The 17,867-nt window shown below is 37.3% G+C and overlaps 1 protein-coding gene across 1 annotated transcript in view; it reads right to left on the bottom strand.

The window, feature by feature from the left end:
• KMT2C (lysine (K)-specific methyltransferase 2C) overlaps window positions 1-17,867 on the bottom strand; it is a 233,018-nt gene that overhangs the window by 22,293 nt on the left and 192,858 nt on the right. The window contains exons 38-44 of the mRNA XM_011941521.1: window positions 17,519-17,630; window positions 14,637-14,715; window positions 12,553-12,616; window positions 10,518-10,750; window positions 5,454-7,172; window positions 2,236-2,445; window positions 1,158-1,322 (exon numbers count right to left, since the gene is read on the bottom strand). Of these exons, the coding sequence (XP_011796911.1) occupies window positions 1,158-1,322; window positions 2,236-2,445; window positions 5,454-7,172; window positions 10,518-10,750; window positions 12,553-12,616; window positions 14,637-14,715; window positions 17,519-17,630 (2,582 nt within the window). The remainder of the gene's footprint in view (window positions 1-1,157; window positions 1,323-2,235; window positions 2,446-5,453; window positions 7,173-10,517; window positions 10,751-12,552; window positions 12,617-14,636; window positions 14,716-17,518; window positions 17,631-17,867) is intronic.

Raw genomic sequence — 17,867 nt, forward strand, 5'->3', positions numbered from 1 at the left:
ACTTTATTTATGCAATTCTTCAAGTTTCATGGTTATAGCTAGTGAAGGATAACTTTAAAATGCAATCGATAAGTTGCAAAAAATTATCAAAATTTCCTTTAAGTTATCATTAAGATACGTTCCAGTTCTACGAGAAACTTAAGAATTTCTGGTCTTAAACTTGTAATACAACTCACATCTGAGATATGAGAATCTGGATTGACTAAGACCTTTAAAAGAAGCAACAGTAGTAATACTAAAGTAACAAAATCATTAATGTAGTTCCTCTTCAGACACCTCTCCCAGCTTTACCGTTACCACCAAGTTGTCATTTACTGATTGGTTTCTCAAGGAGAGACTTGGAATCTACCAATAACACCATGCCAATCAAGTGCAAGGTGAAATTACAAATTTTGCAAAGATAAAGAATTTCATGAGGATGATAAAGTAAAGTTGGAGAACAGCTTATGCCAGAAGAAAAGACACTTGTAAGAGTTAAGATAGGTTTTTATTTTTTTTGGAGACAGAGACTTGCTCTGTCACCCAAGCTGGAGGGCAGTGGTGCGATCATGCTCACTGCAGCCCTGACCTCAGGGCGTGGTGGTGCATGCCTGTAGTCCCAGCTACTTGGTAGGTTGAGGCACTAGAACTGGTTGAATTTGGGAGGCAGAGATTGCAGTGAGCTGAGATTGCACCACTGCAATCTGGCCTGGGTGACAGAGCAAGACCCTGTCTCAAAAATAAAAAAATAAAATAAAATAAACCTACAATAGTCTAGGAATTAGGTGTAATACCTAAATCATTCGATGAGATACATTTAAAATTGTTTAATTTCATTTTTCAAGGTAAAATACTAACTGCTTTTTAAAAATCCCCACCATTTATAATGATTTTGAATTCATTTTAGGAGTTAATAAAGGTTATAAGGAAATAAGGATTTCCATTACCATGGAAGTACATAATAGATATTTCTTGCAATTTCTATTCTTACCTATAAAAAAACTTCAAATGTTTATGCTAGAAATACTTCAGGTAAAATTGTAACCCTGTAGCTGAACTTGTTTTAATAAAACTTGGAAGAGTAGATGTAAACTAGATACAAAAACAAGACAAGCTCTATCAATTCTGACATGTTACCCAAAGATGAAACAAGACAACACCTTGGCAGAGAAACATACCTTGTAGATCAACTGAGAATAGTAGTCCGAAACCCCTTCCAGGGTAGCACTGCCAAAAGTTCCTAGAAGTCGATTCCCACTATTAAATTGGCCACTGCCATAAGGAAGAAAGTGCGCAAAGTTCACTCCAATGATTGGTTCCATTAGAGGGAGCAGAGAGAGCTGCTATTAAAAAACACATTTAAGAGTAATGTACATGATAAAAGGGACTCAGTGTAGCTCAACTTTCTAAGACCCGAAGCAACTTTGCTTAATAAGGCTTCAGAAAAATGAGACTTAAAATTTTCAAGTATCAAAATGCTGGAATAAGTGAGAGAGACTACAGACCTTTGAGACTTAAAAATAAGCTTTGTACTAAATGGACACTGCCAGGTGTCTAACAAGAAAAACACATTTCTTATCTTTGCTCAGCAAGAACGGGGGCATAAACCGAGGCTGAGTACCACCAACAGCACTGTTAGCGACTGTCTCCCACCTTCTGTGACAACTACAGAGGTGTAAGAATAGAATTTACAATGCGTTTCTTTGGATCCAGAGTCACAACAAAGTACTGAGGACAGATTTTTCTGGGTACTGGGGCTGCTCCTTATGAACGTAAGAAAATCTTGACTATCACCTATCAATCTATTTGTATTACCGTAAATTTCAGGTGCCAATAGGATATGGTGCAACTCTGCTTGGAAACAGTCTACTACGTTCCTTGTTCAGATGTCTTTTAGCATTTGATCTCTCGTGTCCTTGAATTTTTTTTTTTTTTTTTTTGGAGACAGACTCTCATTCTGTCACCCAGGCTGGAGTGCAGTGGCACAATCTCGGCTCACCACAACCTCCGCCTCCCAGGCTCAAGCAATTCTCATGCCTCAGCCTTCCAAGTAGCTGGGACGTGTGTGCCACGACGCCCAGTAAATGTTTGTATTTTTAGTAGAGATGGGGTTTCGCCATGTTGGTCTCGAATTCATGCCTCAAGTGATCCACCTGCCTCAGTCTCCCAAAGTGCTGGGATTACAGACATGAGCCACCGCGCCCGGCCTATATCCTTGACTTTTTAAAGGGGCTGCTCTAAATGACTCACCCTCACCTGTTTCAAGTGGGTAAACGTATCGGTGCTAGAGTACATAGCTTGTTTCTCCTCTTCGTCCTTTTTCCTTTTCTTTGAGCGAGGTGCTGCTTTCTCACCCGTCCTCTGAGTCCGTTTGCTTCGCTGTTTCTTGGTTTCACTTCCTCCATCTGTTTTTGGCAACTGGTTGCCACATCCAAAACCACCTTGCATTTGAGCCCCCAAAGTTTGCTAATGTAATTGGAAAGGGTAAAAAATAAGTGAACAATCTGCACATTTGGTTTTTAGTTCATGCTACTTCAATGCCAAGCTATGACGCACCATCCTAACATGCCACTAAAAATTAAATAAGGAGGGAAGATAGAGTGGTGTCAAATGCTGGTTTTCCGAAAATATCATCCTTTTCTTCAAACATTATTCTCAAGTATGGAAATCAGTAAGCTGCAAAGCTTGAGGAAAGAGCAGAACTCATTAGTAAGGCCATAGCCCTTTCTGGCAAAGCATTACCCCTCATGCTGACCTCCCCGGGGCTGGAGCCCCTTATTCCTGCTTACTGACTCCAGAAGGGAAGGAGATGCTTGTAGATGGCTGTAGGAGCCTCTGCATAGTGGTCTTGGTGAGTTATTTTTGGTTCCCCTTAGGAACTAGTGAAATACGAGGTATGCTGAAACAATTCACAGGCTCCAGAAAAGCTTTATAGCCTATGCATCTTAGGTGAGAGAACAGACAGCACCACACAACAATAAAAAGAAAAAACAGCGTTTCTTCAAATTAGTTCACAACTATATTTGACTGAAAAATAATGGCCACATACTTAAACTCAATGGGAGAGAACCTAGATGATAACAAATAAACCTCTTCTTTACATTTATCATTACAAAGTGAGAATAAGCCAAGCCCTGAAAAGGCCTTTAAGGGTAGTTCTATCCATACCTTAAAATACAGGAATATTTTCAGGCTCCATTATTTCTAAACTTAACAGCAATCCTTTGCTATAGACAATTATAGTAGCTAAACTTACTGTAACGAATTCTGCGTTGAATCTTTGAGGGTTCTGAAAATTAGTTTCCAGTTATATTCTAAATAGTTTAGCACATGGATGGCAACATTTTTATGTAAAGAGCCAGATGGTAAATATTGTAAGCCTTTGTAGGCCATATAGCCCCTGGCATAATTACTCAACTCTGCCCTTGTACTTCAAAAGCAGCTATAAACAATTCATACAAAAACGAGCTTGGCTGTGTTCAAATAAAACTTTTAAAATTCACGGACACGTCTGAATTTTGTGTAATTTTTATGTGTCACAAAATACTACTCTTCCTTAGATTTTTTTCAACCATTTAAAAATGTAAAAGCCATTCTTAGCTCATGGAGGGAGGCGAAAGCAGGCTCAGACTACTCATCTCCAGGCTAGTTCTGTGGCTTTCAAGGGGAGTCTCCATTTACTGGGCGGAAGCAGCATCTAGAAATGGTTTAGAAATGCAGATTATCCGGTCCCACCCACACCAACAGAGTCAGAAATGCTGGGGCCCAGCAATCTTGGTTTAACAAGCCCTGCTGATGATCCTCACACTTTAACTTTGAGAATCACCGGCCTACAGCAGTACTTCTCCACCTTCAGATGCACAGGAGTCACCTGGGGATCCTGCTAAGTCTCACGTTCTGAGAAGCAGGTCTGTGGCGGGAGACTGCATGTTACAAAGCTCCCACCCGATGCGGATGCTGCGGATCCCCAAGGACTGCACTTTGAGGGGCAAGAACCTAAAAATTTCTTAATTATCTATGTGTATATATATAGACTTAAATAACTATATACATACATATATACTTATTTATTTAAATCACACTTTAATTGGGGGGGCCTACATTTTTAAACTTGACATGTGGTTGTTCCCCATAGCATTACATGTTCTTATACAGCACGAATTTTAATATAAACATGCTCAAAATGTAGTCTACATCCTTCAAGGAGCTATTTAAATAATGTTGAATGGTACAACAGAAATTGCTATGTGAGAACATGGGCATCAACACATATTTGAGATTGGAAGAGATGAGAAAGGCATCTGGAAAAAGATGATTCAAGAACGGTGTTTTAAAAGATAAAAATATATTGGCCAGACATATATAAGAAAGGAAAACAGAAGAGGCAGAAGCAGCAGCATGTGGTATACATAGAAGGGTAAAAAGACAGAAGACTGCAAGTTATTCAATACTCCTCCGGGTATAAGATGTCTTAGAGAAAGTGGATGGGGACTGTGCTGGAGAGTTGGCTATATTTACTGGTGACAAATAACTGCAAAAGCATAACTGCTAAAATTTACAATAATTACACAGGTCTATTAAGTCAACACTCAATCTTTACTGAATGGTCAAAGGCAAGAAAAAGAGCAACACTTGCAAAAAAGACGAGCTTCATTAACAATCTTAAAATGAAAAAACTGGACAACTAAATATACCACTCCACCCTTAATTAAAATATGAAAATAAAATCCAATTTGAGAAGCTCTCTAGGGACAGCTTTATGAATGCACTGGTAATGGCACTATACGTTCTGAAAGATAAACAGGCAAGAGCTATTCAACAGACCAATTCCCATGACTCAGAAACTCCAGTTTTGGAAATATCTTAATGAAGTTAACTGAAATAAAGGGGAGGGATTCTTGTAAAGGTATATTTATGAGTTAGCTCTTCATAGAAATGAAAAAAAAAAGCAAATTCAATGTTAATAACTTAAAACTGATAGAAAATTGATACATGGAAAACTACAAAATAGTATCTACATGTAACATTACATTAAGTATCAATACAACACTGTAGCACAACAGGTTCCCAGTGTGGTATCCCTAAGAGTGCCAAGGGTATTCATAGGGGTGCATGGGCTATCCTCTATATTTTAAAGAGGTTAATGGAAATTAATCACTTATTTACAATAAAGTACATAGACATTTACTTACTTTGCTTTAGTCATATCAACCAGTTGCTACACATCACGTTACATATGAAATGCCATACATGTCTTTGCTTTTTAAAAAACAGTAAACAAATTATTATTTAATATAGTTTAGATATAAGTAAAAACATGGGTTCCAGAGAGGTAGAAAAGATAAAATAAGAAACGGTCCTTTAGAATAAAAAGGTTGTAGAATAATGTGGAAATATAGTTGTTGGTCCTAATCTGCTGTAAGTATAATTTAAAACAAAAGAAAAAAGTTGTCATTTTTATCATTTACACTTACCAGTCCTTCAGCTGGGTTCTGCTTCTCAGCTAGTTTATTATCCTTTGTACAGTCATCTTCTGAACAAATATTGCCCTCAGGTTTTTGATTCAAAAGAGAAGATGACTTTTTATTTTTCAACAAGTGTTTCAGAAGTTCATTCCCTGAGTCTCCTTTGGCAGCAGGGGCGCCAACAGAATGGGGAGGACTCTGTGCTGAGGAGACAGGACAGGCTACAGCATTTCCTTCTACCTTACTACCACTCTGTTCCTCCAATTTAGGCTCCTCTTGGCCCGGGCATGACTCTGTCTCAGGCTTTTCCAGTTTTATCTCTTCTGTTTTGGCAGGGGTTTCCATGGAGAGCTTATCTACTTCTGAATTTGCATAAGTCTGTTGATTTGGAGCTGCTTGTGAGAAATCACTATTGGGCAGTTTGTTCTCTACTTCTGTACATAGCTGGCCTGCTGCCATACTGGGAGTGGATGGGCCGACTGGTTCCACCGACTCTTGGTCGGCCTGTTGAGGAAGCTCACTGGGTGTGCTGACTGCAGGAGTAGAGGTAGTTTCTGAGATGCTTGGAGTCGGTGGAGCAGTTATATCTGAATGGGGAGTTGATGGAGCCTTGGTGGATTCTGCATCATCATCTCTTTTCTTTTTTCTTGTTCTTTTCTTTTTCCCTTTTTCCTCTGGGATTATATCAGAATACAACTGAATGAGTGATTGGGTTGATGCCGGGTAACTGTGCCCATGGGTTATAGTAGAATCTTGGCCACATGGGAGACTGCTATTAGCTACTGGAGGTGCTGCTGGTAAAGCAGGTGTAAAAGAAGGCCTCACTGGAGACTGTTGGAAGCTGGTCCCAGAAAGATTTCCATGTCCTTGCTTAACAGAAGAAAAATTTGGGCTTCCAACAGGGATTGATGGTGAATCAGGAACAAATGAAGGAGGTCCTACCTGCCTTCGCTCATTAGTCTGCATGAAAGTTTGGGTGGAGGGTGAATTAATCGATCCTTGTTGTATATTCTGTTGCTGTAAAACCTGTCCCATTTGCTGTTGGTGTTGTGGAGACTGCTGAAGGGGTCTTGGAGGTTGCATAAAATCGCAAGGTAAGTCAGAACTGTAGAAGGGAATCTGGGACACAGATGTCCTACTACTACTTATCTCAGAGCCCACCATGCCATGCTGCTCCATTTCCATCCTCTGCTGCAAAGCTCTTTGTCTATCTACCTCTTGCATGAGTTGGATCCGTTGTCTCTCTTGCTGTTCTCGTAAACGTTCCTTACGTTCCCGTTCTTGAAAACTTTCACTAAAGGGATTGTTGTCATCAAATTCTACCCGAGGTGGTGGTCCAGTCTGTGGATTTGCATTTGAGACTGTCCCTGGCGCTGGTGTACAAGTTTTTATTGGTAACTGGGCAATTGGGGGTTGAATTCTAGGAGGATTGAGGGGCAGGTGGGCAGGAGCAGTGTTGGGTTGCCATCCAGGTAAATTAGGCATTCTAACAGGGCTGGTATGGCCAGAAGTAACTGTTGTGTGCTGCTGGTGCTGAAGCTGCTGTGGCACCATGGGAAAGGAGGGTTGGCTCATGGTGGGTGGAGTGGCACCTGGAATTAGGGGTGGCTGGGGCTGGACACTGGGCATCATGGTAGGTGGGGCCATCGCACACTGCTGCTGCTGTTGCTGCTGTTTGATCCGATAATCTTCAATCAATTCAGCATGTTCTTTCTGTTGTTTACGAATCTGGAATAACAAAATGCCTCATTACTCATTTATATACAGCACAGGTATTGAAGTAAAACACTGGCTGATGACTTTGGTTGAGGTTATACAGAGGGCAGTTTGGCCCTGTAGAAGCAAACATATTTCGCTTGGGTAACTGCAAAAGTCACAAAAAAATTGAACTGATGAGCCTTAACTAACGACTATCAATCTTTCTTTAACAATAGGATTTTTATAAAGTTATCTGTAAAAGCGCTTCACATATGAAATATCAAAAACGGTTTTGTAAAATAAGTATTAAAATCTTACGGTGAAACTCATATATACTATTTATACTATACATCAAAAATATACAATAAAAAAAGTTACACAAGCAGCTAATTTTGATGTCCTAGAAATTACATCAATACACAATGTTAGAATAACAGACTTAACTCAAACTTGAATCATTTAAATATGTTAAGATTTCATTTCTTAAATATATAAATTGTACAACATTTTAAGACAAGATGAATTACTAGCATGAGTATCACACCACCCGCCCAGATGAAAAAGACTAAGTTTATAGAACACTTTCAATTTAACGGCTAACACTCAAATTGTAATTTCTGAAATCTACACAAGCACCGAGGTAGTATTTTGAATAGTCTGTAAATAGTCTCTTTTTTTTTTTTTTTTTTTTTGAGACGGAATCTCGCTCTGTTGCCCAGGCTAGAATGCGGTGGCACGACCTCAGCTTACTGCAAGCTCCACCTCCCAGGTCCATGCCATTCTCCTGCCTCAGCCTCCCAAGTAGATAGGACTACAGGCACCCACCATCATGCCTGGCTAATTTTTTGTATTTTTAGTAGAGACGGGGTTTCACCACATTAGCCAGGATGCTCTCGATCTCCTGACCTCGTGATCTGCCTGCCTCGGCCTCCCAAAGTGCTGGGATTACAGGCGCGGGCCACCGCGCCTGGCAAAAAGTCCCTTAATATAACAGCTGAGTAATATCAATTAATTTATTCCAAAAACCTTTGTGTCCCAATGTGCTCAATACTACAGACCACATATCAATCAAAATGGAATCTATGTTCCAGAGGACCTCACCGTCTCATTCAGCAAGCTAGGGAAAGAAGGAATGCAAAATGATGTGTATATCTTTCAACATCATTCAATTTTTAGATAAATATGCTAATATGCTAAACCCAGGAGTTCTAATCGTTTTTCAAAGTATTTCCTTGGGTTCCCCAGGTAAACCAATATTTTCTGCAAATAATGGTGTTTGATCTCTTCTTCAACAGTTGTGTAACGCCTATTTTATTTTCTTATTTTTCCTGGCCAGTTTACTGGTTAGAACTGAGAAATTACCATTGGTTGGTGAAGTAGTAAGAAAGTACAGAAAGCACCTCTAACAGCATCTGGGATATATAAGGTGGTCATCCATGTCTTTCCCATGATATTTTATAATACTTTTTAAAACATTACCATCGACTGCTTATCTTAATATGATTACACTGGATCTTTGGCAACTATGTAATAGATGATGTATCCCATTTTTCAAGTATTAGCTTCTAAACAGGATTTGATCCATGGATATGCAAAAATTAGGCCCTTATCCAAAGACCTTGTACAAATATGCCAGAAGGCAATAAAAGTGCTAAAAAAAAAAAAACTTTATTAAACATATCTTTACAAGAATATTAACCTACAGTAAACATGAACCCAGAGAGTAGATTTAAAGAGAAAAGAAAACTTTCATTCTGGAATATTAAAATCCTAGTTTTAAACAATTGGAATTATAATCACCTTATTGTTGGTACCTTATTGTGGTAGCTGCGGTTTGAAGATAAGACACTTGAGTCCAAATCCCTAATCTAATAGTTATGAGCAAACATGTACAGTGGGGGTATTTTTTGGGATTTTTTTTTTTTTTTTTTGAGACAGTTTCACTCTTGTTGCCCAGGCTGGAGTGCAATGGCGCAATCTCGGCTCACTACAGCCTCCACCTCAAGGGTTCAAGCAATTCTCCTGCCCCAACCTCCCAAGCAGTTGGGATTACAGGTGCCTGCCACCATCCCTGGATAATTTTTTGTATTTTTAGTAGAGATGGGGTTTCACCATGTTGGCCAGGCTGGTCTCGAACTCCTGGCCTCAGGCGATCCGTCCACCTCGGCTTCCCAAAGTGCTGGGATGACAGGTGTGAGCCGCCACGCCCGGCCACATGTACACAGTGTTTGTAACCTCTACAATGAATCAGTTTGTAAAAAAATGGTGATAATACTAACTCCTTCAGAAAGTTGTAGATAAGACAACATAAGTGGAAGTGCTTCCTACAGTGTTCATTACAGAGAGTACTCACATCTTTTTTTTTTTTTTTGAGATGGAGTCTCGCTCTGTTGCCAGGCTGGAGTACAGTGGCACAAGCTCGGCTCACCACAACCTCTGACTCCTTGGGTCAAGGGATTCTCCTGTCTCAGCCTCCCAAGTAGCTGGGATTACAGGCACATGCTACCATACTTAGCTAATTTTTATATTTTTAGTAGAGACAAGGTTTCACCATGTTGGCCAGCCTGGTCTCAAACTCCTGACCTCAAGTGATCCACCCGCCTCGGCCTCCCAAAGTGCTGGAACTACAGGTATGAGCCACCGTGCCTGAACTGAACCTAAGTTTTTAATTTACTTGGGTAAATATACCTAGGAGTTGGCTCTGAACCCATTTTGTACACTATTATTGTTTTATTTTAAATAAAATGTTTACATGTTTCTTCTTTTCCAGTATATTATTCAGTTTGAACATTCTGATAAACATCTGGTTTATAACAGAAGATAATGGCAAAAGGATTTTATTTTTCTAGAATGAGTCCTTCACGTAAGATACACCAATGTATTTTAAGACCGAAACATTAAGAAATAATAATAATATCAACTTCAAGTAAACAAAAATACTTCCTGGGCCCCCAATTCTTATTCCCAACTAAACTCAGTATCTCCTCATGAGCTCGGTCCTCAGTTAAGTTGAATACTCTCAATGATGTATAATAGGAATATGGTCTTGGCAGTGATTTCTTAGTGCAGAAAAAACAACATCTCTAACTATACCAAGTCTGAAAATAGTTCTTCGAAGTTGAAATTATGAGACTCAATCTCCGTTGTGTCATTTATTGAGTATATGCTGTGACCATCACTCTAAGTAAATGATTGGAGCTGTTATGGCTGCAGTTACTAAGGGGTCTCAGAGCTGTCACTTCTTGGCAATGTACTTTTAATGCCATTTACTACTAGTCAAAAAAAATCACTAGTCAAAGTCACTAATGAATGACATGCCAAAACATTCTACTCATTAATTGCTGGTAGTTTCTATTTTGCAAACCTATTTATTACCTGTTCTAGCTGTTTCTGAACCATGCTTTGCTGTTCAGTAACATGCTTGAGTTGTTCTGCATCTTCCTCTGGAAATTCACGCCCAGCTTTCTTGGCGGTACGTTGTTTAGCTGAAAGGGCCTTCTTAGATTTTCTATGAGCACCAATTTGTTCTTCAAGATACTTCTGCTGCATTTGAAGCAGCTGTTGGGTCTCCTGGAGCCACTCTTCATACTGCTTACGCTGTGAATCATCTGAGGAAAAATTAAAATTCAGTTGTGTTAATTTTCTAAAGGGTCCAACATTATAATAAGCTACACAAATCTATTTTGTAAGGCAGTAATTTCATCATGACCATATAATAGGAAATTGAAAACACAATACTAAATATTAGACCATTATGTAATAAAATATCAGATTTTAGAAAAATATTTAATTGAGGAATATACATTCTTAAGATGCTGGTTAACTTAGCCCTTATAAATATTACAAATCCAATCTTGGAAAAGCAGAAGACTTATGTAATGAAATTCTCTTTTTTTACTAAACAAATTCTCTAACCCACAAGCCAAACTACACACTAAGGCATACAGGCATTTTATGAATACAACTTTACAGATTTTGAAGAGACAAACACATATCCCATTAAGGTCTAGCGCGCAGCCTAGGAAATCACTCCCCATGTTCATTTTTCTGAGTTTATAAGTTCTTTCCTACTTCTTAGTAACGAAAAAATATTCTAAATGGAGAGAAAGGGAACCCAGAATGTTTTAGAAGGGAATAATTTAAAAGTCTATTGACTTATAAAGGAAATCCATAAGTTGAAAACATTGGTAATTATTATTTTGCGGTTTATATTTTTTAAAATAAGGGGAGGGAAGAGTTAACCAAGCAAAATATTTTCTACTTTTACAACTGCCATTAATTCTCCCCAAATGGTTATATCTCTTCATTTTGTACCAATATTCTCTTCTTTATTCTTTAAGGGCACTTTACTTCATTGACACGAAGTCCAAGGGGGAAAAAAAAAAGTCATCGTATGTAGTGAAATTCTGAATATACCTTTTTGACTCACTACAAGACAAAGAAATGAATAAATACATTTCTAAGAAGGACATTCGCTGAAAATAACATCAATGATAACAGAATATTGTCATACATTAAGAATCCAACCAAAGCCAATGGGCACAATAAAGCCAGAAAAAGCCAGTTGGTATAGTTGTTTACTTGTTTTTAATGCAAATATGTATTCAAATTATAATAACAATTAATGTAGGGGGAATTGCAAAAGGTCAGACTTTGGGTTTGTTCCTAAACCCAGAAGTTCCAGTACATGTATGAACTTGAAATCTAGTCTACTAAATTTGAAGGGCATTTTTTAAGAACAGGCTTTTTCACAAGATTTCAGAAGTTCTGCTTCTGGTAGAATGAGACCTACCGCAAGGAAAGCCTTTCTGGTTTCTGGAACCAGGAGAGCAGAGGTGAGCAAAATGAAAAATAATGGTGAAAAAAAAGTTAGCTAAACAGTCTGAAGATTTCAGAAAGGTTCAGTTTGGGGAGAACTTTAAACACTATCCTGAACCACCTTGGGACCCCTGCAAATAACTAGAAAGGATTCAGAGCACCTTGCATACCTGACCTTTACACCATGCTGCTAACCCAACTTACTGCTAAGTATAATCCCTTTGTTTTTCCCATTTAGTGTCCTTGTCACTTAGTAAGACAGTTCTTAGAGCAAAACGTGATTTAATTCTACAGATTGTAAAGTGCCCAATTTATATACAAAAACAGCAACAACATTGAAGAGAATGGGGAAGATGGTTTTTCTGTATTAAAATACTTTTCTGTAACTATAATTCTTCATGCACAGTGAAAAAAGCAATGAAAACACACGCCTTGAAGAAGAGTTGCCTAATAGGGCAGTGATGTTTAATAACACAGGAGGGCACCTGGGCTTGAACTGGTGTACCTACACTCACTTCAGGTTTAGAACAGCACACATAGAGTGCAGACAAGCAATCCCCAGAAAACATTAACTTATTAGATTTATACTTACTGACAAAGCCTGGACCAAAATTTGGAGGATTAGGCCTAGAAATCTGATGTGTTATACTGCCATCCTAAAATAAGTAAAATTTACAAATATGTTTATTCCACATTTCAGTCAAAGGGGGGAAAAACTTTAAAAGAAAGAAAGAAAAAGAAATGGAAGAAAAAACCCTTTAATTTTCCTAAGATATCTTTTAAAGTTTTGATTTTTATAAAAAGTAGAATGAATTTAGTGGTGGCAACCTATTTCTGAATTCTTACTACTATCTCGGAACTATTATATTGTCTAGATTTGGGCTGAAAACAATTATAGTTGAGGTCAAGGATTATTCATCAGAAACATAATACAGGGCAAATCAATTACTGCTAACACTAAGCTAGAGATCCACATAAAAAAATCTCACTTTTTGATGAAGTTTACCTGGTTTCTTCTTCAATCAAACACAAGTTCCAGATTGACTAAATGCCACTCCACAGCATGGTTATTTATAAAAAAAACTAATGTCTCTTAACATGCACAAATATAAAAGAAAAATCTGTTAATAAAAATATCAGTCTTATTTTCTACACGCGCCTGTAGTCCCAGCTACTTGGGAGGCTGAGGTAGTAGGATCGCTGGAGCCCGGCTGTTTGAGGGCAACACAGCAAGATCCTGTCCCTAAAACATAAAAAAATTAAAAAATTAAAAAGTATTTAATTAGTTTTATTTTTGAGTAAAAAGTCTTATTTCTTCCTGGTGACTGAACAAGCAGTTATTAATCTCACAAGTCCCTGATAATTACCTGACAAAGTAATGTTGAAAAATGTTTATCCAGTTGTCACAAGTTCTCCTTAACATGAGCTGTACACAACGTACTAATGATAAACTATACTAGCAGCCAGAATGTATTGTGTGCAATCTTCACAATACCGCAAAGCAGCTGGTTTAACATTTGACAGATTAAAAAAACAAGAGGCTAAAGAATTTACCCAAAGTTGCACAGTAAATTCATAGTGGAACTAGAATTTCTTTAAAAAACTCAGCTATAAAGGCTATGCTTTTCCCATTATATCAAATGGTTTGTTTCCTCTTTTAATAATGAGAAGAATATAATTATCAGCATAATAAATCTAAAGCATAACTGGCAGGGCAAGGAAGAAAAGAGGACATATACTAGTAGGTAGCTCCCTTTTTAAAAAAAAATCATTGACAAAAATACTACATGAGTTTTACTTCCTCAGATACTGCTTAAGAATATAGCATATCTTTCAACAAGGATGGGAAGAAAAACGGGAAAAAACAAATATAGCATATTGTTTTCTAGTTGTTTTTTTGTTTTGTTTTGTTTTGTTTGTTTGTTTTGAGATCTGTCACCCAAGCTGGAGGGCAGTGGCACAATCTCGGCTCACTGCAATCTCTGCCTCCTCGGTTCAAGCGATTCTCCTGCCGCAGCCTCCCAAGTAGCTGGGACTATAGGTGCGCGCCACCACGCCTGGCTAATTTTTGTATTTTTAGTAGAGACGGGGTTTCACTATATTGGTCAGGCTGGTCTCGAACTGCTGACCTCATAATTCGCCCATCTCAGCCCCCCAAAGTGCTGGGATTACAGGCGTAAGCCACTGAGCCCAGCCGTTTTCTAGTATTTACAGAAGTTTTACATTTTAAATATAATGGGTTTAATTCTAAAATGCAGGACATGAAAATGTACTTCCGGAGATAAAAATAAGTAAATAAAAGTAAAACCAAGAGTCCTGAGCACTTGGTTTTCCCATCAAGTGACTTTTTACCCTTAGGTATATAAATCCTTTTCAGAAATCACAGCCAATTTTTTTAACCTTAATTTGTCTTTTGTTTAAAAAGCAACAAAATGTCTTTTTGGTTATTTTTGGCTGTTCTGATAATATGTCTTGGCAGTCTTCTAAAGCTACTATTTAGGTTGGTGCAAAAGTAATTGCGGTTTTTGCCATTGGCAAATAGCGTACGGCGAAAACCGCAATTACTTTTGCACAAACCTACTATTACTCTCTAGCAGGGGCCTTACTATAAAGCATGAGTTTGCTAGAAAACAGAAAAGTGTGCATTCTAGAGTGACTCATTATAGGCAGTGTTACCTGAGGAATGGCTTGTGGTCCAAGGTTCTGTCCTTCACTATTCTGGGTTCCAGTTACCGCCTGGCCCATAAAAGGGAACCTGTCAAAACAGGGGACACAAGTATCAAATTATGAGTGTTAAGAAATTATTAATATTTATTAAAAACTATATTAGGTGCTTAACAGTTTTCTCTTCCAGAGAAGAGCAGTGGCAATTTCTTCTTCATCAAAACACTAAAGCCCTACCTTTCACGTACTGAGCAGATGTGATCCTCACTGTAACTCTATGAGGTGTGTGCTCTTAGCACCCTCATGTTACTTATGATGAAAGTAAGATCCATAACCTTCCCCACAAGGACTAGTAGGGCTGCAATAAGAAGCTAGCTAAGCTGACTCTAGAGGTTTTACTCTCTATTATGTGCCTCACTCTACCTTACAATAAAATGAATTCTAGCCTTCAGAATAAAAATAAATTGATTTAGTTTTATAACATAAACTCTAAGAAAATGTTTTCTCATTCCAATCTTTATTAAAAACTAATTGGCAGCTTAGTTATTTTATATTCTAAAACAAAATATATTTCCCAATTTAAGAATTTTCATATATTTTCATACATTTCTATATCTAATGTTAGGGCAAATCAAAAACTGACCACTGGCCAAGATGAGTCTACATGGTTAAACGTATTTAGAGAAATGTTACTCATTCTAATTAAAAAAATAAAAACTTCACAGAAGCATTACTGCTGACATGAAAATATTTCCTCTGGCATTATCAAAAGCTTTAATATATCAAGATACACACACAATTTTCAAAATGTATTCCAAATGCTGTATATTACTATTTAAGTACTATTAGGATATAGAATATGTTTTTAAGTTTTTTTACTCAGGTTTTTCATTCATCTATCACCCTACCCTCTGCTACAGGTCTGGTCTAAATGATCTTTTAATCCAAACACCACACATGGTCTATCATCCTAACTCAACGTATCACACTACTCTAAGGAGGAACTATCACTTCCATTTCTACAAAGCAGTCAGTAGAATGGAAAGCCATCTACCTGATGCATGACTAATGTATCTAACTGGAGGACACACGATGCTGAAAGAGCATCAGATGCTGGAAGGTCTCAAATTCTGAGGTCCATATTTAAAACTAAGTGCTGGTCAGGCGCGGTGGCTCCTGCCTGTAATCCCAGCACTTTGGGAGGCCGAGGCAGGTGGATCACCTGAAGTCAGGAGTTCAAGACCAGCCTGGCCAACATGGTGAAACCCCATCTCTACTAAAAATACAAAAATTAGCTGGGCATGGTGGCACATGCCTGTAATCCCAGCTACTCCAGAGGCTAATGCAGGAGAATCACTTGAACCCCAGAGGTGAAGGCTGCAGTGAGCCAAGATCATGCCATTGTACTCTATCCCGGGCAAAAAGAGCAAAACTCCATCTCAAAAAAAAAAAAAAAAACAAAAGCAAAAAAAACCTAAGTGCTAAATAAAACTCAGCATTTCCTTCTGTTTTGAATAAACGTAGAAACTACAATATTATTAGCAGTACCACGGCTATCACCAATAGAAGACAGATTATTTTCCTATCAAGTGTTGCAGGCACCTAATAGATTAGTTATATTCATCATTACTTTTAAATTATGGCTTATTGCTAATTTGTTAATTAAGGAGCATATATACTAAAAATTTAATTATATTTTAATAACTATATTTCAAGTATAATCATTTCCTTTGTAATACTATGTTTTTAATTTTCTGCATATAAAACATTCTGAGAATTTCAAAGGCTTTACTGGAATCCAAAAAGATTCAAGACATAAAAGTTAGGAACCTCTATGACAGACAAACAGTGTTAATAAGTATTGCTCAATAATGAAAATCATTGGAAACCAGTATCTCTACTTTGATCTCAAAAATGCTTCTTAACCATGTCCAAAGTATCTCAACAATTGAACAGAACTATACCGTTAAGAATTCAAATTTCTTTGAAGTATATACATCTTAAATTCATGCAAATTTTATATTCAATTCTATAATCATCCACATTTCTTTTTATATAAAAGTTTTTCAACAAGATAATTAGACTAAATTGAGGCTTTATGCTTACTTTATTGACAGAGGTTCTCATATAGTAATACACATAAGCCTCATTCATGAAGATTGCTAAAAATACAGACACACAAACAACCATCTCCAGATAATTCTTATTTAGTATGTCTGCAGTAGAGCAAAAGAATCTGCATTTTTTTAAAAATTACCACATAATTCTCATGGTGGTCCATGATCAAAATTTAAGAAACAGTGCCCTGTGGTTAATAACCCTTAGAGGGCATAATTTCAAAAATTCAGATATTGAAATAAATCCTATTGTCTTACTTAACGTATAATTTCTATTTTCCTCCTAAGAGAGAAAAGACAAAAATCTGTAACTCTTAACTTCCAACTGTCCTCTTATCTATTCCTTGTAACTTTATTTTTCTGATTCAAAACCAGTTTGGGAACATTTTATTTTAGAGCTGAATTTATAGTTACCTTAATCACTCAGTGTCTTAACTGAAAAAAATCTTAATTAACATAAACAATTGTAAAGGTATTTAAAACAGCACAAACTTAAATACCTTGAGGAATCAGGAAATCCAATCTTCCAAATCTTTTTAAGATGTTTTACGTTTACCATCCTTTAGACTAATGCTCTTACACTAGTTCTTACACTAATTTCTTACATTGGCATAGCATTTTATATCTGATCATATCGAGCTGATACCATGACAACTTAAATAGTATTGTTCATTCCTAAAACAAGGGCTTCCAATTTTCTGTATGTGTTTTTTTAAACTAGTAATGATTTCATGAATGTCTAGATGCCCAGTAAGAACCATCAGCCCCTCCACCTACCTGCTCATCACCATTGGTGGCATGCCCAGATTGTTTTGTGCCATCACTTTATTTATGCCTTTAAGGGCCACCATTTTGGCTTTCATTATCGGATCTGTAATTGCATCAAAATCTAGAAAAGAAATATAAAGTTACTTATTTCATAGTAATTGGTTCAAGGTAATTCAAATATCACAAGCATTATGTAATCTGCAGGCTCTTAAACTTTTATTATTTAATAATCATTACAGATTTCTGAGATGGCAACCTTATCCTGGGTTTAATCACATCTCAGTAGTTCTTAGTTGAATCATGCTTTAATACCTTAGTCTTGCAGGAATTAAAACAAAAAGTCAAATTTAAGGGAGAT

The sequence above is a fragment of the Colobus angolensis genome, unplaced genomic scaffold (assembly GCF_000951035.1).
Source record: "Colobus angolensis palliatus isolate OR3802 unplaced genomic scaffold, Cang.pa_1.0 Scaffold2, whole genome shotgun sequence".
Lineage (NCBI taxonomy): Eukaryota > Metazoa > Chordata > Mammalia > Primates > Cercopithecidae > Colobus > Colobus angolensis.